General features: G+C 34.6%; 2 protein-coding genes across 2 annotated transcripts; one reads left to right on the top strand and one right to left on the bottom strand.

Annotated features, from left to right (window-relative positions):
* The first annotated feature begins 1,204 nt into the window (after nucleotides 1–1,204).
* LOC11418006 (uncharacterized) lies at nucleotides 1,205–3,038 on the top strand. The gene is made up of 3 exons (XM_003600994.4): nucleotides 1,205–1,841; nucleotides 2,215–2,336; nucleotides 2,620–3,038. Exons 1-3 carry the CDS (start codon nucleotides 1,452–1,454, stop codon nucleotides 2,780–2,782), a joined length of 675 nt encoding a protein of 224 aa, XP_003601042.2. The 5' UTR covers nucleotides 1,205–1,451; the 3' UTR covers nucleotides 2,783–3,038.
* Nucleotides 3,039–4,633: 1,595 nt separating this feature from the next.
* LOC11410364 (UDP-galactose transporter 1) lies at nucleotides 4,634–11,335 on the bottom strand. Its single transcript, XM_003600993.4, has 5 exons — nucleotides 11,080–11,335; nucleotides 9,028–9,277; nucleotides 8,720–8,927; nucleotides 5,473–5,704; nucleotides 4,634–5,190 (listed from the first exon to the last, which is right to left on the bottom strand). Exons 1-5 carry the CDS (start codon nucleotides 11,191–11,193, stop codon nucleotides 4,972–4,974), a joined length of 1,023 nt encoding a protein of 340 aa, XP_003601041.1. The 5' UTR covers nucleotides 11,194–11,335; the 3' UTR covers nucleotides 4,634–4,971.
* Between the last annotated feature and the right edge of the window lie 15,037 nt (nucleotides 11,336–26,372).

Genomic DNA, 26,372 nt, shown 5'->3' with positions numbered 1-26,372 from the left:
TTCAGTAACTATACTTTTAAATGTTTATATATATATTTTCTTTAAGATAAAATTTAAATGTTTTTTTTATCGTATGTTTATTGAAATTTTTATGTCTATCTGCTCGAATCTCTAAGCCAATAAATTGATTTTATTTTTGGAAGGTGAGGCTGTCTCAACGAAGCTTGCTAAAATGGTGAAAACTTAAAAATCATATCCATCTTCAACAAAAAACTAGGATGATGAAGTTAAAGCTAGCGTGACACATTTCCTAAAATATAAAGCTAGCATACCCACATCAATGATTTTTTAAATAGACTTTTTTTTTTTTTTTTTAAGTAACTTCGTAGATAGATTCATGCAGATTATGCGTGGAGAAATGAGAAATCTGAGTTCGAAACTCGACCATTGCACATAATATCTTTGATAGCTATCAACCGAGCTACAATTACGGGTCGACTTTGTTGTTAACTAATTAATAATTTAATTAATTTCAGTACAACTTAATAGTACTATACACCTCCATCCATATTCTAAATACATCAATGTTTCCCTTACGTTAGCTGTATTTGAGACATTGATTGATGATTTGGTTAAAGTGAACTGCCTTGCCTTAATGTCCACCTACAAATAATTGTAACATATTAAGTATAGAAACGGACATCAATAACTAATTTTTCGTATTTAAACTAAAAACAAGTAATTATTTTATAAAAAAAAAAAAAAAAGCGATTAAATCCAAACGTGTTGTTATCGTGATGCATCAAACTTACATCATTTAACGATATAAAAAGGCATCATCATGATTAACCATGAGAATGTATGCAAGCAAACGTTGAATTTTAGATCCATGCATGAATTTGCTTATGAAAGTGTAGAGTCTCTCTCCATAAATACAACAATAAAATACAGATCTAACTAATGACATTAGTCTTTATTGATGGACCCCTCTACATCATGTGCATCATGTGACATGAAGTAATTAACTCATCATATGTTATGGGTAACTTTTGTTTTCTATCAATATACACTCCAAATTTTTTATTGTTAATATTATTATCTTCAGATTATAATTATTGTATTATGAGTCAGATTATAATGACCAAAATCTAACCAAAAACAAATAAAGATTACAATTGTACAAAAGAATCTTAAATAAATGAAAGAGATTTTACAAAGATCTAGTGGTTTTTTTTTTTCATCATGCACATAATTGACCAAAGATTCCCGTGACACTTTAATCTGCACAAAAAATAAAACCCCTACTTATTACGTTTCCCCCTCACATGTCCTCTCTCTCTCTCTCTCTCTCTCTCTCTAAGAAGTTCTGTTTTCCCATCTATAGTAAGTAATAATCTGCCAAACTGAACCTCTGCTACACTCTAGCTCCCTACACTCCCTCTTTCAGCTATTCAACTAGCAATAATAGTTACATTTGTGGTTGCATAAATAAGGCAAAAGGAGTTGTGAAAATGCCAAGTTCAGCTTCATTTTTGAGGCAGTTAAGTGCAAAGGAGACTTGGAAATCAACATCAAATAGGTGGAGTGGAAAAAACACATACAACAACAATAGTTTAGGGGTGAGTTGTGAGACAAATTTGAGTCAAATGGAAGGGTTTAACATTAACATGTATGGAAATGAAGAGAGTTGTGGAATGATGGTGAGAAAGAGAGTTATGGTTGTGGTTGATGGTACTTCACATTCTAAGCATGCAATGATTTGGGCACTTACTCATGTTGTTAATAAGGGTGATTTGTTGACTTTGCTTTACATTGTTTCTCCTCAAAGTGCTTCTGACTCTTATTCTTCCACTTATCTTGTTAACCATCTTGGGTCCCTTTGCAAAGATTGCAAGCCAGAGGTAACTTGGTTTTGTTTTTTAGTTCAATTAGATTTTGTTCTTTTTTCAATTTTCATAGTGCTTTGTAGATCTTTACTCAAAAAATTATGTTAATTTTCAATGTTGTTCAATGAGAGTTAATTGGAGTAATTAGGAATTATTATGATACTCACTCCCCTTTTCTCTTTTCAACTAATTTTTCTTTTGCCATTAATTATTTTCCTACTTTTCTATTCTTTAGATGCCATAGTGTCTGAACTTTGAGCTGCATGGACTAGTCTCTTGTTTTATTTTCAGCTTTTCTTTTAAGTTTTAACTAACATCTCTCACTTTTTTGTCCCCTTCTCCTCAAAACAAAGATAAAGGTTACTGATAATGTTATGGTCTGACATAGGTGGAAGTGGAAGCACTTGTAATTCAAGGACCTAAACTGGCCACAGTGATGAGCCAGGTAAAGAAATTGGAGGTCTCTATCCTGGTACTTGGCCAAAAGAAGCCATCTTCTTTCTTTAGCTGGTAAGAGTCCTATCATCCAAACACAAGCAATTTGCAACAGTCCATGATATGTCAGCTAAGTGTATAGAGCTTGAAATTGTAAACAGAGTTCAAATCCTCTAATTGACAATAGTAAATTGAATTAATCTCTTTAATTAATCATAGTTTCCATCACCCCAATTGTTTTGTTTTAAAATTTTTGCAACCTTTTGATTTCATACTTCCAAAATTTCTCTTGTTGCTTGGGTATTTTGAATTTTTTAAAATTCAGTGTTTGTAATTAATCATTACTGTTTGTTTACAGTCTCTGTGGAAGTAGCAGCAGCTGCAGCAGCACAGAGGAGTTTGTGGAGTACTGTATCAACAATGCTGAGTGCTTGACAATAGGAGTAAGGAAGAGAAGCCAAGGCAATAATGGCTACCTTATCAGCACCAGGTGGCAGAAGAACTTCTGGCTTTTGGCTTAGATTATAGTTTATCTGCTAGTACTAGTTTAAGATCTCATACGAGGGGAAAATGGGGAAATAAATTAACCTTGATATTTGTATTCTCATCTAGTCTAGTATAATCTATCTCACTATGTAACTAATTCTAAGTTTCTAACTATATATGTACTTTTTACTAATGTAATAAGTCTTGTCATTTTAAGGCACTATGGTAATTGGTACCAACTACATGTTTGAAAATCACCGACTTGCCAATGCTAGTGAATAATATTTGACTGTATTTCCCACCTTGTACCTTTTCTCGCGAGCCCTATTTTTTTTTCAATTTTATCCTTGATCTGGATTTCGTTTTACGGATTGCATTGTTAGAATTTTGCATATGTTTCCAGATTTAAAAATCCGAAATAGTGTTTTTCCAGAACTTTTACAATTTTAAGCTTTGCAATTTGAAAAATAAAATGCGAATAAGGTAAAAGACAGAAATAAAAAGACACAAACATAAAAACAACTCATTTTATTAATATATGAACAATACATTACAATAATTTTCAAGCTTTTTAAGCTTATTTTATAAGATCTTAAATCTAATTCTAATCTCCTAAGAGCCTAACCACTGGTATGAGATATGACATGCTAATAGTTTGCCTATTGGAAGAAAATCGGAGGAGGAGGGAAGAGGAGGGTGGGAAGAAGAAAACAATGCCCCTAAGGGAGGTGGGTGGGTGCTCAAACTTACACTTAGACAAGTCAAGCTAAGAACCACACTGACCCACATGACCCTCAGATGAACCGCACTTCGTTGCAGCGCGGTTCTATCCTCATTGACCGTTTATACAAACCCTGAAAGTTTTCAACGAGGCCCTTATCTATGAAAGGTCAACGATGAAAAACCATGGTTGTAGAAGGAAGAAGAGGAGGAGAGGGTGGGAGAGGATGGTGTGAGAAATGGTGGTGTTTGGAAGGCTATTTATAGGGAGGGGTGGGTCAAAAACAGTTGGGAGGTCATAAATGCAGTCAAAAAAAAGGTAAAAAGCGTTTTTTTTTACTTGATCATCGACAAAAACGTGTGGTGCAGACCATCGGCCATGTCTGATGCATTTTCGGAATATAAAATCCGAAATGCACATGTGTTTTCCGGATTAATGCGATAATGGTGAACGAGGGAAAAGTTGGCACTTCCTGTATGGTTAAGGGCTTTCCGGAATGTAAAATCCGAAAAACTTCAGCATTGGGTTCTTTTGAAAGAGAGCCATTAATGTGGGTTTGGACGGTTACAACCACTAACACGTTTTCATTAACTGTATTAATGACCTAGGACTTGTTTTAGGCTATAAATAGGCTTCCATCTTCAACAAATACCTTCATTCTTCACTTCACCTCTTTTCTTCCCTTTTCTTCAAATGTTTTTAGTTTTTTAGGGGTGTTGGTGGTGTCATGGTCATTGTTGACCGTTCATATGAACCTACAATAGCATTGCAGCTTGTGTGGGGTTCATATAACGGTCAACAAAGACCCTTGACATCAAAGAAAGACACAGAAAAGCATATAACATCTGGTCCGAATTTCTGTTTCCGGAAATCACTTAACAATCTGGTCCGAATTATGTAATCCGGACCAGGGGTATTTTAGTAAATTTTACAGGGCACGCGAGAAGGCAGCAGGGTGGAAAAAGTAATAGTCATAATATTTTCACCCATGTTATGTGTAAGATTATTCTCTGGCACAAGATCTAGAGAGAAAAAAAATCATTGTAGCAGATTGCTAATTGTTCTACAAATATTACAATAAGTATCTTGCATTGATTTAATGCTATAACTATATTAGTCATTGTAGCACATTAGTAATTGTACTGGTAATTGTACCACACGTATGAAAATAGATAAGTATCCTGCATCGATTTAATGCCAAAACTATATTTGTACGATTATATCACATGCATTAGAAACACTACTAGACAAATTACTGTTAGGTATGTTAAGTCAAACTCATTGCAATTACAAAAACAATAACTTAACAATCAACGCCCGTGGGCTACAACCCATAAAACTCTATGCTAGACAAAAGAAAATTGAAAAAGGAGGGTTAAAGAAACAAGACAGAACCCTGTATTCAAATATTTGGGGGTATTCTAACCAAACCACTTTCATATACCTATAGTTATAACTGCCTTTCAAATGGAAGAAGAAACCCCATATATGTAACTAAACCAATTAGAACTTATTTTCTAATTTATCATTTACAAGTGGAAGCGACTCCATCTTACTCCGAGGGGTCCGAGGAGTTCCTGGAACTGGTGGCTGTTGGGAGAGCAAGTGTCTAACATAACCATAGAATGTACAACCCACAAGAGTGATGGCACATCCAACAGCATTTAAATATGAGATTGGGTTCCTAAATATCAGCCAAGAAACAAGGACAGCAACTGCAACCTGTACAAAAAACATGATGGTTAATTTCAAAATTGCAAAATGACTTGATAAAATATCGTAGTTTTGTTTTACCATCACCAACCCACTATACTGCCTCAACAATAATAACATTCAATAATCCATTTACACAACCCACAATGCACTTTGTGACTAAAATGCAACGTTGAAAAATTTTGATCGATGAAACCATGAATTGAAACCAATTAACAACCAGGAGTATTTGAATGTTAAAAGACTGAAAAATATAGTTATTGGGTTGAAACATTGTCGTATATATCTCACCTTAAGGTTCCCAGCAACGTTAAATGTTACAGCAGTAGTGGAGTGGATCACATAAAAAATGGAGAAGTTAAGACAGAACGCCAGCACCCCAGAACTAAAAATAATGATGAGAGCCGACCAAGGATATGGATGAGTATTAAGCCATTCAAGAACTCCATTGCCTTCAAGTAACATGGCAGGAAGCACCAAGATCATGGTCGCATAAGGTGCCATGTAATAAACCGTGTTTATGCTAAAGGTAACATGAAAAGAAAAATTAGTTGGTGTACTGCAGAAAAACCTTGGTAAAGCAATTCATATAAACCAACACGTTCATAGAGTGGAAAAAGTAAGCATGTCAAAGATAAATGCAAGGAATAAAAGGTGAAGAGAAATAATCGAGAAAAAGTCTAGGATGCGAGAATAAAAGATGAAAAAAATATTCGGGAAAAGAAAATCTTGCATCAATGAACTAAAAGGTTATTTGATACACAGGTAGATCTACCTATAGGATACAGTCTATTTGGAGAAAAGAGGGCACAACTCACAAGCATCCAAAAAGCATAATACAAAATGCAACACTGTTGCACTTTACCACTGGGACATTTGATTGCAACACTATTATTGCATTTCACTGTGGTGCAAATTTCAAATGCAAACATGAAAAAGACAAGTATTTTGCAAAAGTTCACCTGCATTTTCTAACACAAGTTGCTCCATTTGATGGGTTTGATAGTCCATACCCATCGGCAACATCAAGATAGAAAGGAACTATTTCACACAAACATGCAAAGATGAAATCATCCTGGTTTTAATTAGAAAAACATCTGTTTATTTTATTGATCAGTATGATTCTAACTAAGAATCATGTGCAATTGTGTCTTGTCTACACTACAAAGCATTTCTCTATTATAATATTATTGTGCCATACAAACATTGATCATCAATGATTACAAATTTACATTCACTGTGTAAAGGACTGATAGAAACCCAGAATAGAACTCTGGTTCAGTGGTCCATTATTAAATATTATTGGATATATCCATTATAAAATTAACAAATATTATTTTAGACGATATAATTTTTTTTTAATTACAACCCAGTCCTCAATCTTCTGAGTTCTCTACATCAATTTCTTTAGGCGTGATGAGAGACAGTGTTGTTTCTATAAAGAACTTCGTCCTCAACACCCAACCCTTGAAATGGTTAGTGCAATTGGCAATTGCACCCTTACTAGCACTGGAAGCACCACGGAACCTGGAAACCCTGCAGTTTACACATTAAACACGCCGCCACCGCCATGACAGCTCTATTTGAAGTTACCGGTCAAGTCTGACACCAATTTATTATGGGATCCAAGTCATCCTCACAAACTAGGACAAAGAGAAACCCAATTCCATTGACAATTAGGTTGCTCATTAGCTGGCTTCCTACACCACTCCCAAGTCCAATTTGAAGGAGAATCCTTTTGCTGAAACATTTGTTACAAGATTGTTTATATCGAGTTTGAAGGTAGGGTTGGACATTCAACGAGTTAACTCCGCCATATTTTTTGTTGTTCCTCTCAGTCTTGTCAGACTCTACCACAAGCTCTACTGCAGGAATGAGACAGGGAAATCATTGCCCTTGAAATGGCATCGCAACAGCATTCCTCTTCCCTCTTAGGATTTAAGGCAGTGGTGTTATTATTGTTAATGTCCTCCAACATCGTTAAGAAATTGGGGTGGGAGCCAGAACTCCCAATCATCTAAATTTTTAGCCATGGAGAGTGAATCTTGACTTGAATTTAGATTTAGGTTGGGAATTTGGGCATGCCCCAGAAATGTGAGTGGGGGAAGTTACAAGGTAATGCTGATGTGGCAAGTTTGTTAAGAGGGAGGATTATAGAGATAGGCATTCACTGGCGTTCTTTGTATCTTCCGGCCGTGGCTGGGATAAGGAAAGTTCATCCACGGAAGGAGCTTTGCATTGAGGGATATTTTATTGAGCAGAGCATTCTCTTTTGTACACATTGAATAATTTTGAAGGAGGGGACATTGAGGACCATTCAAAAGAGGACCAGGCCGCCACCAAGGCTGCTCCATAAAAGGTACAGAAAAAGAGGAATAGATGGGGCCAGTCTCTGGACAGTGGCACTGCTAAGAAAGTAAAAATTTCTGAACAGGATATGTACGACACGATATCGAGATGGTGGGATGCCACTTTCATGCTATGGAGAGTAACCAATTAGATGTTGTGGGGCGGGGGAGTAGATAGGATGGAACATTCACCGAGTAGATTGGTGTTCATTGTTGGGAGGTAGCAATTGAAGGGAAGGATGGTGAGGATGCAAAGGTTCTCAACAAAATCTAGACATGTGAAGGAGGGGCAAGGCAGAAAGAAATCATAAACGAAAGAATGAGTATTATGCAATTTCAATTTGATGGCACACCGGCAAGGCATTATTATCAATGTCTTGCCCTAGACGGCGCCAGTTCAAAGAGACGTTCATTGAGTTAAAACAAAGCTCAAAGAGCCTTCACAATGACAAGGAAAGAACAGAGCCTAAGCTCCTCATAAAATATTCTCTTCCTAGCTGACCTAAAAAACTGCCTTTTTTCTCTTCATGTATACACCTGTCTTAAATACCCCTTTCCCAAGTGAATCATCTCCCTCCAATGCTACCCAACTGCCAACCTCAGTTACTTAACACAATCAAGGACAAGCCTTCCATACCGTGGGCCTTTTTATTGCTGACCCAATAATTGGACCACACTCGTTACTGGATCATTTTCTGCATTTGCATTAGAACCACAGGTTCTATTGGACCTTCTATCTTAAATATCTTCTTAACAAAACTACCCATTCGTAAGCCACTTTTGTGAGAGGTAAAGTTCAGTAAATTTATAATCATAGCTTAAAAGTTAAAATACATTTGATTGTTATGCCTGCAAGGTACTGATTTGTGATAACATTTGCTGGCTTGCTGCAATCAAAATTAGCAGCATCCATAGATGTGATTAGCTCCAATATAGAATACTTCCTAGTCTACATTGGAGAGAAGTTAATATAAAATGGACTAACAACATCAATGTAGGAGTTAAAAGCCCGTTGTCCATTATAAGGAGTAGGTATTAGTTTTATTACTGAATACTGACACAAAAATAACAGGCATGTGGATAGTCTGTACAGGGGAGAATCCAGAATTCCAGACAAAAATTAGAGAGAAAAAAAAAAAATCAAAATATGAAGTTACAAACAATAAAAATTGCTAGCATAATGATAATACCTGTCAAATTTGTATCCATGCAAAAGAGATTCTGCAAGGATGGTCTTTGTAGATGTAGCCAAACAGCCAAGTAAGGCCGCACAAAATCCAAACATATTAAAGCTCATCTCAGTTACCGATGTGAGAAGAATCCCCCCAACAATGGGTATAAGAGAAGCCCAAATACGCCAGTCAAAATATTTCCTCCACACTAGCCATTGCAAAACAACTGTGCAAGTTCACGGAGATCAGATGAAAGTATTCTAAAGTTTGAATATAAAGCAGGTGGCAGAAAAGTTAACCCTTAAAAATCGATTATTGAATCTTACCAGTGGTTGCAGGTGTGAATGACTTAATTGTCTGCATAAAAGAAACTGGAATGTATCGTAGACTCACATTCCCCAGCACTATGTTAATGCAGAACACAAATGACATCGGAAAGATTCTTTTCCAGCGATCTTCAGGGTCAACAGTTATCAGTGGTTTAAGCTTCAGCACCTTAATTACTATATATGCTCCAATGGCTGAGCAGATAAAGTGGACACAGGATACTGATAGGGGAAACTTGAAATCCAATTTCTGCAAATAGAAAACAAAATAAAATAAAATACTGCTGTAATCCATAGAAGTCTTTACTAAGATCAATGATGATTGGGAGATTAAGGTGAGGATTGAGGAATTTTAAATACCAATGTGGATTGTGGAAGTTATAAAGGTTGATAAACCTTTTCTTCACTATAAAATGAACAAAAACATAGAAGATCTAAACAGTCTTGTGATTATAATCATGTAGGTCCTCGTAATTTTTTGTTTATAGACTTCAATACCATCATTAAAGAATCCTTTAAATATAATTGCCTTCTTTTCTCCAAAAATAATAAACCCTTTCCAGATGTAGATCATATTTCTGATTTCTGGGAACCAAGAGTACAGCCTAAGAAACCACCAGACCTCTTTTGACCATCAAAACACAGAATTTGATATTTAAGATACATTGGGAGAAAGCCTCTTCATAAGAAAAATGATACATTTCGAGAAGCACTGAAAGGTTGATGCTATGCTTTTTCAGAAATTAACAACACATACCACCTATCAAGGTCATTTTTAATTCATTTTACAATCAAATTCATACTTGTGTTCTACCGCAGTCTAGAACAGTTACCAGTGTTATCGATGGCGGATAGTGGACCATGGTGGAAAACCAAAAATCCGCCATATGGCGACACAGTCTTTCACAAGCTGGCCATGGCGGTAGGCAAAAATCTGCCACCGTAATCCGCCATGGACGATATTTGACAACACCATAAAGTTTTTTTCTTAGCATATTTTGGTTTCATATTTCTGATTCATATGATGCAACCCAAGATTGATTTAAACTCGATCATCTGGATTTTCAAATGAAATATAGAACTCGCCTAGATTGATTTAAACCCAAACATCCGAGTTTTCAAATCCGAGAAAATCAATACTGGGTTTCACATGTACTGAATAGCTAAACAACTCAAGACTTCATGGAAATCTAGGACATGTAACATAAGAGTATGCAGATCAGTAACAAAACACAACTTTGGAACCATAACAGCTCCAGTTCAATGAACAAGCTAGGAGGCTTGGTTATGATTTTGGGAAAAAAAAACAACATTAGTATTGTTCTTTTATATAATTACAAACTACTTAAAAAAATATTATAAATGGAGTAAAGGACAAAAGATTTTGTGTATGCCGGTTCCAATTTGAAGGGCCAAAATTGATTCTAGACTTTAGAATTGATTCAGACTTGTTTGGTTGCTTTCGAGTAAAATAGATTTTGCCTCCATAATTATTTCTACTTGGAAGTTAGGATTTGTAGCTTTTGATTCTAAAATTGATTTTTACACACAAATTTAGAGTTTAACTCACTTATACATGAACATGAATGCATCCAAACACAAATCACTTTATCTTCAACTAACTTTTAATCAAAATCAATTTTACCTAATCAATTCACCTAAAATCAATTCTTGTCACCGAAGAACCAAACGTAAAAAGTGGAAAAGCTAAAATTCTATGAATTTAAAGGTAACACCAAATATAGCAATTAACAAATACAAAAGTCCCTCCCCCTCTGCCCAACTAGTGACTCAAAGGCATGATTTTTTTTTTTTTTCCTAAGAAACACGACATCATTCGTTCAAATTGCTAGAGTACATCAGATACAAACACAAATTCAACATCGCAGAAAAACAAAAACAATAGAATCTGCGAACTAACTCATAACATGCTTAAAGAATCGATAAATTAGAAAATTAATATAGAAAATCACAGAATTTCATGAAATTAAGTATGCATAGCATTTATAAAAGTAAAAAAAGAAGAAGAAGAAGAATGGAATTAGAAGAAACCTGAAAGATCCACTTGTTAACGATGATAACGGTGACATTGAAAGTCCACCATTGAAGAATACACAAGAGAGATCTGATTACGCTCCATTGGAAAAGAACAGAGTTTTCTTCCATTGAAGAAGAAATACGAAGAAATGAAGAAAGAGTAGTTGTTAAAGGGTTTTTCTTCTTCTTCTCATGCAATTCGCATTCTCTTCTACTCTTTCTTCACACTTTTCTCTTTCTTTCTAACCCTTTTATTGTGGATTTTGGTTTTTCAAACGTTTCTATTTGTCACTTTCTCTCACACTTTGGAAAATTATGGCCTGCTTTTATTTTATTTTTTTAATTATTTATTGTGTTAGGGGGTTTGTGTTATTGTGGGTCCATAAGGATTTGAGTTACAAGGTTTAGGTCAGTTTGCTCCTAAAACGTTACCCTTTCTCCTAAATGTCTTTATGCTATGCTATGGTTCCTTCTCAATATGAATTTGAGATTGAGATGGTAGAAAGGGAATGTTAACTTTTGGGCACATAACATACTAAAGAGGGAATGAGTAAGTAATAAATTTATTAGGAGGAACAAGATTCAAAAAAGTCATTATAACGTGATGAATGAACTAGAAAATGAACGATGCTTATTAAAATGACAAAGAAAAATATGATAAATAAAAAAGTAAGGACTACTTTAATTCAATTGAAGAAGAAAATAGAGATACTATGACTCATTTTTATGAGTTTGATAACGTATACAAAACTACTAATAAGTAATTTATATGTTTGTTAACTTGTACTACTTTTTTTTTCATTGGTTTCCGACCCATCAAAGGTGGACGACTAATCTGACTCATGCGTAAATACATGCGCACCGGTCAAGTGTTGGAATGAACTCTTTGTCATTGGAGTCCAAACAACTTAGTTTTTTTTTACAAACCGAAACAACTTGGTTAACTTCTACTACTTTAGTTCCATAGTTTTGGAGGACAAAAATATTAAAAACAATTTTGTGCAATCATTTAAGGATAGATAAAAATATTCAATGCTTCTGTAATTAATAGAGAATAAAAGTTGTTCAAAAACTATAATAGAGATCTTTATAAACAATGTAAAACAATTCTTTGTGCAATCTTTTAAGATGTAAGAGAAGGACACAATTAAACTGTGGAAAAAAAATAGTATTTACTCACTAATAGACATCCACTCGAAATGATATTCAATAATAATTCATATTACAAACTGTTTTCCAATATCAATAATATTAATATTTCTATACCAATGAAGTATTTAATATTTTGATAAAAAAAAGGTATTAATATTTATTTTATCATCATATTCTTTACCAAATTAAATTTAAGAGTTAAATAGATTTTTTGATCCTAAAAGTATTTTAACATTTTCATTTTATCGGCCCTAAAAACTTTTATGATATTCTTTTTTCTGGAATAAAACGTAGAGACTTGTTAACGAGTGCCCTCAAAGCACTCTTTAAGCATTCTAATTTAAAAAATTATACACTAAAAACGCCAATTTTCAATTTCCAATTCATTAAATACAATAATTATCATAAAAATGTATCATTTAAAAGTCTTAAAGGATGCTCCATAAGCACTTCTTAACCTTTCCTTTAAACTCAAATGTGTGTCTCGGGTGTTGGGAGATTTATTCATGTCGACGAATGTACGGTGGATAAAGCTCGTTTTGATTTTGCATGTATTCTTGTATCGACTCCGAATATTGAAATTGTGAATCAGTCAGTTGAATTTATTATTGATGGTAACAGGTTTTGTATCAAGTTAGTGGAAGAATGGAGTTGTAATTTGGGAGAGGATGCTTTTATGACGGAAGTGGAACCTGTTTCTAGTTCGGAGGAGTTACATCAATTAAAAAATGCCAAAGATTTGGATGAGGTTCAAGGGGAATGGGAATTGGATGATTTGGTGAATGATTTGCATAAGGAATGGAGTGCACATGAGGTCAAGAAAAATGATACGGTTAATTCAAATGTTTCGGTGTCGGATCATAATGCTAAGAAAACACAATGGACAAATTTTTTTGAAGTGAATTTGTCTCCAGTTCTTTCTCCATTGCCGAAGCAAACTCGTGATGAAAGTGAGCTGGTTTGTGAAAACAAGTTAAAGGTACAGGAGACGCGACAGATATATATTAATAATATGGGACCTTGGAGTGCGGTCTTTACGCCCGCTTGCAATGAGGAATCTAATGAAGATGAGACTTTGGTTAAGGGTAATACTACTTCTTTGTCATCTAAGACGTGTTCAAGGAAGATGAAAAGTGGTAATGTTCAACATTCTGTTGGTTTAATGAAGAAAATTGCTCGCATGCCGGCTCATGATAGAAAACAAATTTTACACATTTTAAATAAGCAAAAGAGAAAGAACAAGGAATGGGCAGCAAAGAAGAAATCAAAAGACACAACTGTTTCAACTTCAAATACATCAAAAAATACACTTTCTTCGGTTAACAATGACTGAGAGAATTGGGTAAAGTTAAAGGGCAAGGCGGGGGTGGTGGATTTGGATGTTAGGGAACTTGGGAAGGTAGTGGGTGTGAAGTACCAATGTGTGACTAATAATAGATTTAATTTGTTAACAAGGGAGGGAAGGAGGGAGTGGAGGGCAGCAGGGGATGGTGAGGCGGTTCAAGGTGAGGGTGGAGCGATTAAGAGGGAGGGACGGGTGTGTTGAGGGAGGAGAGGGCGGTGGGAGTGTGTTGGGTGGGTGGTTATAATGAAGGTGCTGTCATATAACGTTCAGGGGTTAGGAGGTGGAGAGAAGAGATTGGAGGTTAGGAGGCTTGTTCAGGAGAAACAACCTTCAGTGCTTTGTATCCAAGAGTCCAAGTTGATGGCGGTGTCGGAAAGGCTGGTGGAATCGGTGTGGGGGGTTGCCCCTTGTGGATTTACAGTGTGGGATACTTCCCGGGTTGATGTTTGGTCTTCCATGAGTTTTGGTCATGTATTGATTATCAAAGGTAAAGATATTACTTCTTCCGAAGAATTTATCATTGTTAATGTGTACGCACCTTGTGATTTGGAGGCTAAAAAAGAGTTATGGGAGCGGTTGTGCATTTTAGCTTTGAGTAATGAGAATTTGTGCTTGTACATGTGTGGTGATTTTAATTCAGTCCGTTGAGGAGAGGAAAGGAAGGAGTGGTGTCTTTAGGCAGGGGGATGCGGATGTGTTCAACACATTTATCTATGACAGTATGCTTATTGATTTGCCAATCTGCGACTGACTTTTTACTTGGTATAAAGGAGATGGTGTGTCTATGAGTCGATTAGACAGGTTCTTATTGTCAAATAAATGGTGCGAGAAATGGCCCAATTGTTTACAGGTCGCTTATCAACGGGGGCTATCAGATCATGTTCCTTTATTGTTTTATGTTGATGACGTTAATTGGGGTCCGCGTCCACTTCGGATGCTCAAGTGTTGGGCGGACTATCCGGGTTATGAAGATTTTGCTCGCGAAAAGTGGAGATCTTTTGAATGTCATGGATGGGGCGGTCATGTGCTGAAAAAGAAGTTAAAATTGATGAAAATTTGTTTAAAGGAATGACATAGTCAACACTTTCAAAATTTAGAAGGTAGGATGACGAAGGTAAAAAATAAATTATCTCTTTTAGATTCGAAAGCAGAGTTGTCAGTGCTTCAGGAAAATGAGGTGCAGGAGTTACATGAATTATATGTGAACCTTCATTCTTTGGCTCATACTTAAAATAGTGTTAACTGGCAGAATTCTCGAATGAAGTGGCTGAGAGAAAGAGATGCAAATTCAAAATATTTTCATGGAGTTATGTCAGCTAAACGGCATCAGAATGCTATTAGGCAAGTGTTTGTCGATGGTGTTATTGTGGAAGGGGTGATAATTTTAAGATCCCGGGGCCTGATGGTATCAATTTTGGCTTCGTCAAACAGTTTTGGGATTTGCTTCAAGATGACTTCATGGGTTTTTTGGTGGAATTTCATCGGAATGGGAAACTCACAAAAGGTATAAACTCTACTTTTATAGCTTTAATTCCAAAGTTTAACGGTCCGCAACAGCTCAATGATTTTTGGCATATATCTCTAGTTGGGTGTTTGTATAAGGTGCTTGCTAAATTTCTTGCTAATCGCCTCCGTTTAGTTATGGGTAGTGTGGTGTCAGAGTCACAATCGACATTTATCCAGGGGAAACAAATTCTCAATGGTATTTTGATAGCTAATGAAGCGGTTGATGAAGCAAAGTGTATGAACAAAGAGTTGTTGTTTAAAGTTGACTTTGAAAAGGCGCATGACTCAGTTGATCTCAAGTATTTGGATATGGTTATGACGAATATGAACTTTCCAAAACTTTGGCGCAAGTGGATTTATGAATGTGTTGGGACAGCAACGGCGTCAGTTTTGGTGAATGGTAGCCGACGAATGAATTTTCTATTGAGAGAAGCCTTCGTCAAGAAGATCCTTTATCACCATTCCTTTTTTGTTGGCTGCAGAAGGGTTCAATGTGTTGATGAAATCTGTGGTTGATGCAAATATGTTCACAGGGTATAATGTTGGCGGTGCAGGTGATGTTTGTTTGACTCATCTATAGTTTGTGGATGACACCCTCATTATTGGTGAAAAAAGTTGGTTAACTGTTCGAACTATGAGGTCGATTTTGCTTTTATTTGAAAAGGTTTTTGGGTTGAAGGTAAATTTTCACAAGAGTATGTTAACGGGTGTAAATGTATCTATATCTGATTCTTGGTTGTCAGAAGCAGTGTTGGTGATGAATTGTCGAAGGGGTTGTATCTCATTTGTCTATTTGGGGCTGCCTATTGGTGGTGATCCAAGGAAACTTAGCTTTTGGAAACCTTGTCGATCGCATTGTTTCGCGCCTGTCGTCGTGGAGTAATAAACTCCTTTCCCTCAGTGGCCGTTTGGTTCTTCTGAAATCCGTCTTGTCCTCCATTCCGGTTTACTTTCTTTCCTTTTTCAAAGCCCCTGCAAGTATAATTTCTTCTATTGAATCTATTTTTTTTTAAAAAAAATTGGGGTCGGGCCGGGCGAGGATTTTAGGAAAATTTCTTGGATAAATTGGGAGTCTATTTGTACTCCAAAGGAGGATGGAGGGTTGGGGGTTAGGAGGGTTGGTGCTTTTAACATGGTGTTGGTGGGGAAGTGGTGTTGGAGGATGTTGATTGAGAAGGAGGGGTTGTGGTATAAAGTTCTTAAAGCCCGTTATGGTGAGGTAGGGGGCGGGTGAAGAGGAGGCCGTTATTGCTCTTCGTGGTGGCGGTCGGTTTGTAGGATTCGGGAGGGGTTGGGTGAGGGTGTTGGGAGGTGGTTCGATGACAACATCCGTAGGTCGATTGGCAATGGTAGGAATACGTTATTTTGGCATGATAATTGGGTGGGGGATGTACCTTTACGTTGTAAATTTCCCCGCCTTTTTGATTTTGCTGTCAGTAAGGAGTGTATGGTGGAGGATGAGAGGTTGAAGGTAGGGGTGGGAGTGGCGTCGGAGGTTGTTGGCGTGGGAGGAGGATAGTGTGAGGGAATGTTCTGTGTTACTTTGTAACGTTGTTTTGCAGGAAAATGTTCTTGACTCTTGGAGGTGGTTATTAGACCCTTCCCACGGTTACACGGTCCGGGAAGCTTATCGCCTTATTACCCATAATGGTGACTCTGTGGACAGGACACTGGTAGATGATGTATGGCACAAGTATATACCGTCCAAGGTGTCCTTGTTTGTGTGGCGCCTCCTCTGGAATAGACTTCCTACTAGAGACAATTTGGTGCAACGACGAGTTCCTTTGTTAGCAGACTCGGCTTGTGTGTCTGGTTGTGGTGCGCAGGAAACCGCAACTCACTTATTTTGTGGTTGTAATATTTTTAGCTCACTTTGGGATCATATTTTGCATTGGTTAGGTTTATCTGTGGTGTTTCCAGGTGACATACGGCAGCATTTAATCCAATTCACTAATTTGGCCAGTCTACCTAGAGCCACGCATCATTTCTTGACTGTAATTTGGTTTGCTTCGGTTTGAGCTATCTGGAAGGAAAGAAACAACTGTATCTTCCAAGATACAGCTTGTGACTCTTCTACTTTAGTTGAAAAAGTGAAACTAAATTCTTTCATGTGGCTGAAGTCATCACTGACATCTTTTATATATGATTATCATGACTGGTGAAAACATCCACTCCCTTGTATGGGTGTTATTGTGTAATGTGCTCTAACTTCTTGATGGTGCTCCTTTAGAACAACACCCTACTCTTGTATTTTGGCAGGTTGGTTTACCTTTTGCATGTCTTATGCACGACAAATTAACCTTGTTTATAATATATATATCTCATTTTAGTTTCTTAAAAAAATAATAATATTATGAACAAATCATGTAGTAATAAGTATATTCCTAAGGGGAGGAAAATATTACTAGTATATACAGATACTATTAAAAAAATATTCATATCTTAATTTTTAAGACAAATTTAAATTGTATGTTCATCGACATTTTTCTTTAAATGAATGTTCTATCGACATAAAGAGTTCACTATTTTACCACGTCAATTTTTTTTAACAAATAGTATATCTTAAAATTAATCATATAAAACTGTAAATCGTAGAATATTATCAAACATAAGCATATTGAATTTGACGACCGATTCATGAAACCAGAACCGGTTTTTAAGGATGAGTTAGGCCTCCAATTTCATTATGGTATCAGAGCCTGTCGAAAGGATGAGTTAGGCCACCAATTTTATCATGGTATGCCCGTCGAATTCAAGGGTCACCTACCGATTCACGCACCAAGCCCAAAGAGTGCTGCTGGGCATGGGCCGATTCACGCACCAAAGCCCAAAGAGTGCTGGGTGTGACGGGTGTGTATAGGGAAAACTCATGTCCCACATCGGATAGATAAGACTCTTGATAGGAGTTTATATAGAGGAGATAATCATCACTATATGAACCGGTTTTTAAGGATAAACTAAGCCTCCAATTTTATTAGAATGTGTCATTGCGTAGTTCTACGACGTTTTTGTTGTATTAGTATTTAGTAGTATTTTGTTAGGTGGAGTCTACTAAGTGCAACATTAACCGATGCCAACCCTCTAATTCTAAAATATCCAAGTAAAAGGACAAATACCATATAGCCATTTTGTTTGCCTTGGTTGCCGCTGGATTCAACGATGCTTCTAAAACGGACGGTTCAAAAAGTCCACGTCAACTAGCTCACGTTTCCATTTAGTGTATTTTTTTGGGTAGAAAACCACTATAATAAGCATGGCATTTGACATATCCACATAGTCTGCTTGTTGAACATTGCTCTTTAGATTTGAAAGAAAACGATCTTCAATACCTCCAACTACAGTTGGTTGTTTAATTTTTCCTTTAGAACGAACTGTAGTTAATTATCGTTTAAAGTATTTTGATAATTTCCAAGTGTGTGATAGTAATCTTCATGCTTGTAGGCTTTAATTAGTCCTTCAAACCGACTATGATTTAATCGAATGTTTTCATTTTGCTGCTTTTTAGGTATCTTAATTTCCACGGCTAGCTAACAAATTGAGCCAGAAATATGGCTGTCGCCGCAAGTTTGGCAAAGTAAAGTACATGCAATAGAGACTATGATTTAATCGATTAAATGGATATGTACAATTAACAATAGAGACTTCATAGTGTGAAAGTCTTCAATTCAATGTGATTTGTTTCTTCAACCTGAGATACATTGTTTACATTTTTGGGTTTGAAAAATACGGACGTGCCTTAATTGTTTCTACCATAATTATACCAACCCTTTTTCTTTTTTTATCACTATACGAACCCATATATAATATGTACTCCATTGTTTAGAATTAGATATTTGCACTGTATGAAGTTTAGAAAATATTTTTTTAAAAATTGAGGAAAGGAGAGATTAATTTTTATTAATTAAAATGATACTGATGATTAATTTGCAACCGTTTTGAGGAGATTCAAACTCAGTATCTTTGAGATTGTAAAATTAAACTCTTGACACTAAATAAAATTATGATATACTTAAATGATTTTTTTTAGGGGTATCTTAAATGATTAAAAAAACTTACATTATTAGTGCATGTAAATTAAAGCTTTTTTTTTTAGCTTATAATCTAAACCTTGGTATAGTTTTTTTCTTCAAAAAGTCATATTTTATAGGCCATTTTGAATTTTGATAAGGGTAAATATCATCTCCATAAACTCAAATCATAAGAAAGATAGACACACAAATGAAATATTAATGTGACCAAATTTTAAAATATTTTAAGAAAAATAGATTGTATCAATATCATATTTGTGTTTATATTATTCAAAAAAATATATTTGTGTTTATGTCTTTCATAAATTAAACTTTTTTATTTTATTTTTGAGAAATTGAGACGATCTCAGCCATGCTGATACACTAAACTAAATCATGTTAAAGTAGTCTAATATAAAAAGATATAAGTTTTGTCACTTTTAGTCTCAACAAAGATAGTGATATCCTAGTTACAATGAATTCACTTGCAAGAAATGTACACCCTCGATGTAACACGTATAAAAAGAAATATTTTTGGCAGGCTCTACTTTCTAAAAAAATTGTCCAATGTACCTTGCATTGAAAATAAATATCCAACATGCCCTACTTTCACTTTTGCCCTTACATAGCTCCATCTCAGATGGCGCCATCCTACTTACTTTTATTTTTTATTATTTTTTTATTTTAATTTTTTTTTGGCTTATTAATTAATATCTCCTTTAGGATAGCTCCATCTCATTTGGCACCATCCTACTAGATTCTTTAAATTGTTTTTTTGATTATTTTTATGCAAAAAATTTATTAAATAGAAAAAAATATAAAATAGCATGATAATATAGATTGATATATTAGAAGAAAAAAAATACAAAGAAAGTACTACTGGCGTGCAAGATTAAAATTAGGGCAATATTTGTGATAATGACCCTCGCCTCGGCTCAATCCACATTTTCTTGGAACCTTTTCAACTTCATCCATTTCGGTCCTAATGTGGGTGGTATTTGGACGACCCTTTTTCGGTCTTCGCGTTGACAAATTCGGGCAAAGTTCAAATCCTACATACGCCAATAATATCATACAAGATATTTAAATGAAAAATGAAATACTGTACTGTGATTCAAAATATAGTTCGCCAATAACTCTGATGTAAATTGATCCATATTTTGTACAACTTAAATTTTAATATTGAACAATGACATGCCATAGCTGGCATGTTCTAGCTTTAGTCATGACTATTCTTCCTATATAGATCCAGTTTTCTGAAATAAGAGTGTATACGCTGTTTACAATAGAAGTTTCAATTCAGGTCACCACCAGAGTTATTGGCCCGCATATGTAGGATTTAAACTTTGCCCGAATTTGTCTACGCAAAGACCGAAAAAGGGTCGTTCAAACACCACTCGCATTAGGACCGAAATGGATGAAGTTGAAAAGGTTCCAAGAAAATGTGGATTGTGCCGAGGCGAGGGTCATTATCGCAAAAATTGTCCTAATTTTATTTTGCATGCCATTAGTACTTTCATTGTATTTTTATTATTTTTCTAATATATCAATCTATATTATTATGTTATTTTATATTTTTTCTATTTAATAAATTTTCAACATAAAAATAAACAAAAATAAATTAAAAGAACTTAGTAGGATTGTGCCAACTGAGATGGAGCTATCCTAAAGGATATATTAACTAATAAGCCAAAAAAAAATTTAAAAAAAAAAAAAAAAAAAAAAAAAAAAACAAGTAGGATGGCGCCATCTGAGATGGAGCCATCATGAAGGAACATGGTGCCATCTCAGATGGAGCTATGTAAGGGCAAAAGTAAAAGTAGGGTATGTTGGATATTTATTTTCAATGTAGGGTACATTGGACAATTTTTTTGGAAAGTAGGGCCTGAAAAAAAAAATCGTATAAAAAATTTGAACCATATATAAGAGGTGTGCATAGCCAATCACCTTTTTCATAAGGGGTCTCTTTCTAAAATTTGCTATCGTATAATAGGTATATATTGGCGTGCTGGTTGCATATGATTAAACCTTCTAAGGGGGCATGTATTATCTACTTTATGAACAAGAACAGTATGTTAATATCGGTGTAGTTTCAATTTAAGATATGCAACCTTATTTCAAATAGATATGATTAGATGTCACCATTTGATTCAACAAAAAAACATGATGACAATGAGCTCGATTTTGTGGGTATTCGACTATTCGTTTGGATCCATTATGAGTAATTTGATAGGAAAATTCTACTTTGAATGGAATAATTTAGATTTTCTCATTTTCTTGAAGATAGGAGTTAGAGACACATATAGGTGAGTGTCCAACCATGTCTCGAATAGAATTACATCAAACAAAAATATCCATGAGAAACAAAAGAAAATCAGAAATTTAAGATATATCTTTTGTTTTTCAACTATATCTATGATTTGATTTTTTATAACCGAGTATATTTATACTCTTGTAAACAATCAAAGATAAATATATGGGCATTTTATAATAAAAAATTAGGACGAGGGGATGATGCTCAAATCCAAGACAAAGAAGACATTGTGGCTCTAAAAGCATTTACAAAGTGTTGATGAAACAAGATTTTTGCCGAGGTTCGATTTGTGTCCTCAACTGCAATTCTTTCTTCAAGTGATTAAAGCTAGGGGATAAATTTTGTTCCTTAGTTGTGGATTCCTTAAATGCTAAAGTAGAGCATTAGTACGGTTATCTTTGGGTTTTGAGCTACTAGGCTAAAAAAAAAGAGCATAAAAACGATAAAGAAAGACATTTAAAAAAAGATTTAAATAGTAAAATAAACTGTGTTTAATTGGACGTGTCTTTTTACAATGTATAAACTGAGTATTTATAAGCAAAAGTCGTCCTTATTAGGCAAACGACGTGACCTATCGTGATCAACATCTGTTCCGACAATTTCCTCCTTCAGGACATGATTCGTCAACACGATCGTTGATGCACAACTCCTCACGATTGTGCTCGCTCGCACATCGCTCATTATGGTTAGTGATGTTATAAAATTGGAATGTGGGTTTTGAGCCTCTTTGTTTGGTCCTACTAAGCTTTGACTACGTCTAGGATTCCTCAAACCCACGTTTTTGGTCAGTATACTTGGGAAATAATCGATTCCTCCTTGCTCAGCTGTCCTAGACTTCGCCCAACCTTCCCTTGTCTAGGGGATATCATCTCCTAAATCACAATCACCTATCAGTCGATGTTGGTTAAGAAGATAATTATTTTTAGGTGTAAGGGAATGCCCCTTGCGTCTCACCATCGATATACTAAAATGTTGAAAGAAAAAAAAAATCATATGTATATCAAACTTCATACATGACAACATCAACCTATAGCTCAAGACTTGAAAGTTTATTTCTTTTTTCCAAATACCTATCACTTCATCAAAATACTAAAAAGTTGAAGAAAAAAAATCATCAACAAACATGAAACTTCATACATGACATCATCAAACAAAAGCTCAAAACTTGCAAGTTTCTTTCAACTTCATCAATATACTAAAATGTTGAAAAAAAATCATATCTATATCAAACTTCATACAGAGCAACATCAACCAAAAGCTCAAGACATGAAATATCTATATCACTTCATGAATACACAAAATATTTGAAAAAAGAAGGTAACTCACGGCAATGCAGAAGGAGGTTCAAGTTGTTGAGGGTTGACAGCATGATTATTTTCTTCCATTGTAGAGGTTCAAGTTTTTTAGGTCCACTAACTTTAGTTTATTTTTTGATAGAGTTTAGAGAGAGTAATGTTTTGGCTACTCACCTATTTGCCACTCAAAAGGTGTCATTGAAACTCACCACTAAGTTGACAATTTTTTATCTTATTATTCTAAAATATTGGTCCAAAGCTTGTTGTCCAAATCTGATTGGTCCAAAGCTTGTTGTCCAAATCTGATTGGTCCAATGCTAAAAGAATGAACCCTACCCCATGGGTGTCACTCCATGATTGGTCCAAATTGTTAAGAAAAGGACTACCTTTGGAGTTAGGGGCCCCACGTGTTTTACTAGCAACTATTTTACTACCAATTGTTCTTCTACTTAAATACATATTAACAAATATTTTTAAAATTGTATTAGTTTAAATATTATTTTTTTCCTATAAATACATACTCTCAATTCTCAATTGCTCACACACTAAACTTATTCATTTTTCATTTTCAACATATCACCGTCGCCGCCTATTACAATACGTTGCACCGTCAAATTTGAGCATATTGCTAAAGAGTTTGATACTTGGTACTTCCCACCGATCGATACGCTATCGAAACTAACTGACTATTTCAACGAGTATTTCACTAGATATCAAGAACCTACCCGTAAGGTGAAGAAAATTTCCATTATAACACCATACTACTCGTTGAATACTGTCCATAACGACTGAAAATTAAGCTATAAGTTTGAGAGTCTTGAAAGCGACTCTAATGTTCAAGACATAAATTTTCTCGCGAATATATCATGAGCCACAATTTCACATACATTTATGTGTTAAAAGCTATTAAAACCAGTTACACAACTACACAAGTAACCGCTTGCTACACCACTCTCCATTTATGTGCTTCTTTTTATTGGAACATATAATTGCTTGCACTAACCGACTCTAGCACTTCTATCAAACAAACTTCTCTCCACATACTCATTTCATTTTTAAAACTAAATATAATTTTCTGTTTATTACATATGTGTATATAATGATAAAGGTTTAACTAGCACATGATTATTTAAGATCAACATAAAAGGAAAAGTAACAACGCCATAAGTTTAAGCTAGAGGTGTTGATCTTGTCGTGAACATTGGACAAGATGTCTAACTTTGTTAATTGGAATGAGTCTCACTGTGATGGTTAGTGCGTGGAGAGATTTTGTTGTGCCAAGAGGATTGAACGGTGAAGTAGAGCAATAAAACAAGATTTTCCATATTCATGGCTTTTTCATGAAATTATTGTCGCTATATTAAGCATTATCCCTCTTTTAATATCACTTCTCGCTACCAATGCCCATAGTTACATGTGTTATACTAATTTGTATGGTCCTCACTAATTTCCAAAATATAATAGTTGGTATGATCTTTCAAAAAATTCTATAAAATAGTAAGTGTAAATATCTTTTTAACATGTATTCAAACTTTGATTTTATCATATTGGGATAGTTTAGTTTCTTCTATTAAATTCAATCTCATGATGGTATGTTTTGATTTACGGTGACTTTGTCGAAACCACATTGAGATACAATGTAAAAGATATATTTTAAAATTTTAATTTCTACAAAATAATTAGATCACCATGATTTTATCAAACCCGCCGTTAATTCAGACATTCATTAAAAGAACTTCTAAAGATTAAATTCAAATAGAGTTTAATGTCATAGACTGAAAAAATAGAATATACTTTGTCAGAAAATAGTATAACCCCTACACTTGTTTTAGCTTACTTTTTATTCTAATTATAAAATAGTTAAAAAAAAAAAAACACAACAACAAGGGAATTTTTGCGCCTTCATTGGATTCACGCGAAAATGTAATCGTGCCTTGCTGAATTTCTTATTTTTTTTTAATGACACACACAACAATCTTTATTATAGAAAAATTTGTTTAAATGTATAATTGGGATAATGAAAAATAAATATATATATATATATATTCGTTTTGTTTGTTACACTTTTTAAAGGATAAATGAAAACAAACTATATATATATACTCATATCGTGTTTGTTACACTTTTATTTAATATTTAAATTTACTCTTATGGTTATAAAAGTTCCACCAAAATCCGGTATGGAGTCGATGTAATTTAGTATGACTCAATTCTAAGAAAGTGTGTTATAAACATTTTTTTGTGTATTATTAACTATGATAAACATTTCGTTCCTCCACCATTTCTACTAGCTTTATCTCAAGTAAAGATTTCTTTCTGCCCACATTTTTGTTGTTTTCAACCAATTAAAATACCTCATTTTGTCCCGTGAGCCTAACTCAGTTGATAGGATAATGCATTATTATATGCAGGGGTCGGGGTTCGAACCCCGAACACCCCACTTATTCACCTTATAAGGTGAATTCTAGCCACTAAGTTACCTGACAAAAAAAAATACCTCATTTTTTTCCTTTTTAATTGTGTATTTTCCTTTTAAATTTTATTCAGTCATAGACACCTTAAAATTGTAACAGAAACACCTTAAAATGAATTATTCTCTTCATCATACTAACTGAATCTGCCCAATCATAAATAAAAAAGAAACAAAAAATTAAGACAAATAGTAGGCAGCCAGCGTGCATGTATCTACATACATGTAGCAAGGAAAACCACATTTATATATATATATATATATATATATATATATATATATATATATATATATATATATATATATATATATATATTTGTAGTATTTATTATCAAATGAAAACCACATCACAGATCTGATCCAAAGTTTCATAATTGCTCAGAATCACATTAATTTTTTTTATAACATTAGGGGCTCAATTATTAGTTCCCGTAATTGATCTTTTTTGCTATGCTTACACCATCCAAAATAGTGTAACTCTTAATTGGATGCTTAATAGTGGACCTTACATGTATATTGCTTTTTCTTATACTATTTTTATGCATTTTTTTCGGCTTAATTGCACTTTTGGACCTCTATCTTTCCAAAAGTTGCGGTTATGGACCCCTAACTAATTTAAATACAAAACAGCCCCCTATGTTTTGATTCTTTGACAGTTTTGGACCCCGAGTCCATTGTTGACTCAGTCAACGCTGACGTGGCACCCTAAGTGAGGTGCCACGTGTCAATTTTTTTTTACCTTGGGGGTCCAAAACTGCCAAAGAATCAAAACATAACGGGCTGTTTTGTATTTAAATTAGTTAAGGGTCCATAACCGCAACTTTTGAAAAAATAGGGGTCCAAAAGTGCAATTAAGCCTTTTTTTACTGGTTTTAAATGTTAGTACCTAATATTTATTCAAAATCTACCATAACAAAAAATTACTAAAGGAATTCTACAAATAACTCCACATAATTACATTTGGTATGCGACATTACTTCAATTTCTGACACATCAATTTTATCAGATGGTTGGGTGAATTCATTAACAGATTTCAGCTTTATGTTATGGTACTTTATTTGAGTGAATTCTAGTCCTATATTTTAGTTGCAGTACTTCATTTTTTGCAGTTTAGACAGTACAGGATTTCAAGCAAATGGAATTTAAATTCATATGAGTGATTCTGTACCAAACTTGAAAAATGCAGGGTGTATATATCTATCTATGAAGCAGCCACAAA

The sequence above is a fragment of the Medicago truncatula genome, chromosome 3 (genome assembly GCF_003473485.1).
Source record: "Medicago truncatula cultivar Jemalong A17 chromosome 3, MtrunA17r5.0-ANR, whole genome shotgun sequence".
Lineage (NCBI taxonomy): Eukaryota > Viridiplantae > Streptophyta > Magnoliopsida > Fabales > Fabaceae > Medicago > Medicago truncatula.
This window is presented reverse-complemented; position numbering and strand designations above follow the sequence as displayed.

Bases quoted from the DNA above. Each gene is read 5' to 3' on its own strand.
- LOC11418006 (XM_003600994.4), top strand. From the start codon at position 1,452: ATGCCAAGTTCAGCTTCATTTTTGAGGCAGTTAAGTGCAAAGGAGACT. The intron at 1,842-2,214 runs GTAACTTGGTTT...GGTCTGACATAG, and splicing joins GCAAAGATTGCAAGCCAGAG to GTGGAAGTGGAAGCACTTGT. The intron at 2,337-2,619 runs GTAAGAGTCCTA...GTTTGTTTACAG, and splicing joins CCATCTTCTTTCTTTAGCTG to TCTCTGTGGAAGTAGCAGCA.
- LOC11410364 (XM_003600993.4), bottom strand. From the start codon at position 11,193: ATGGAAGAAAACTCTGTTCTTTTCCAATGGAGCGTAATCAGATCTCTC. The intron at 8,928-9,027 runs GTAAGATTCAAT...GAACTTGCACAG, and splicing joins ATTCACACCTGCAACCACTG to TTGTTTTGCAATGGCTAGTG. The intron at 5,705-8,719 runs GTATTATCATTA...TGTTACCTTTAG, and splicing joins CATGGATACAAATTTGACAG to CATAAACACGGTTTATTACA.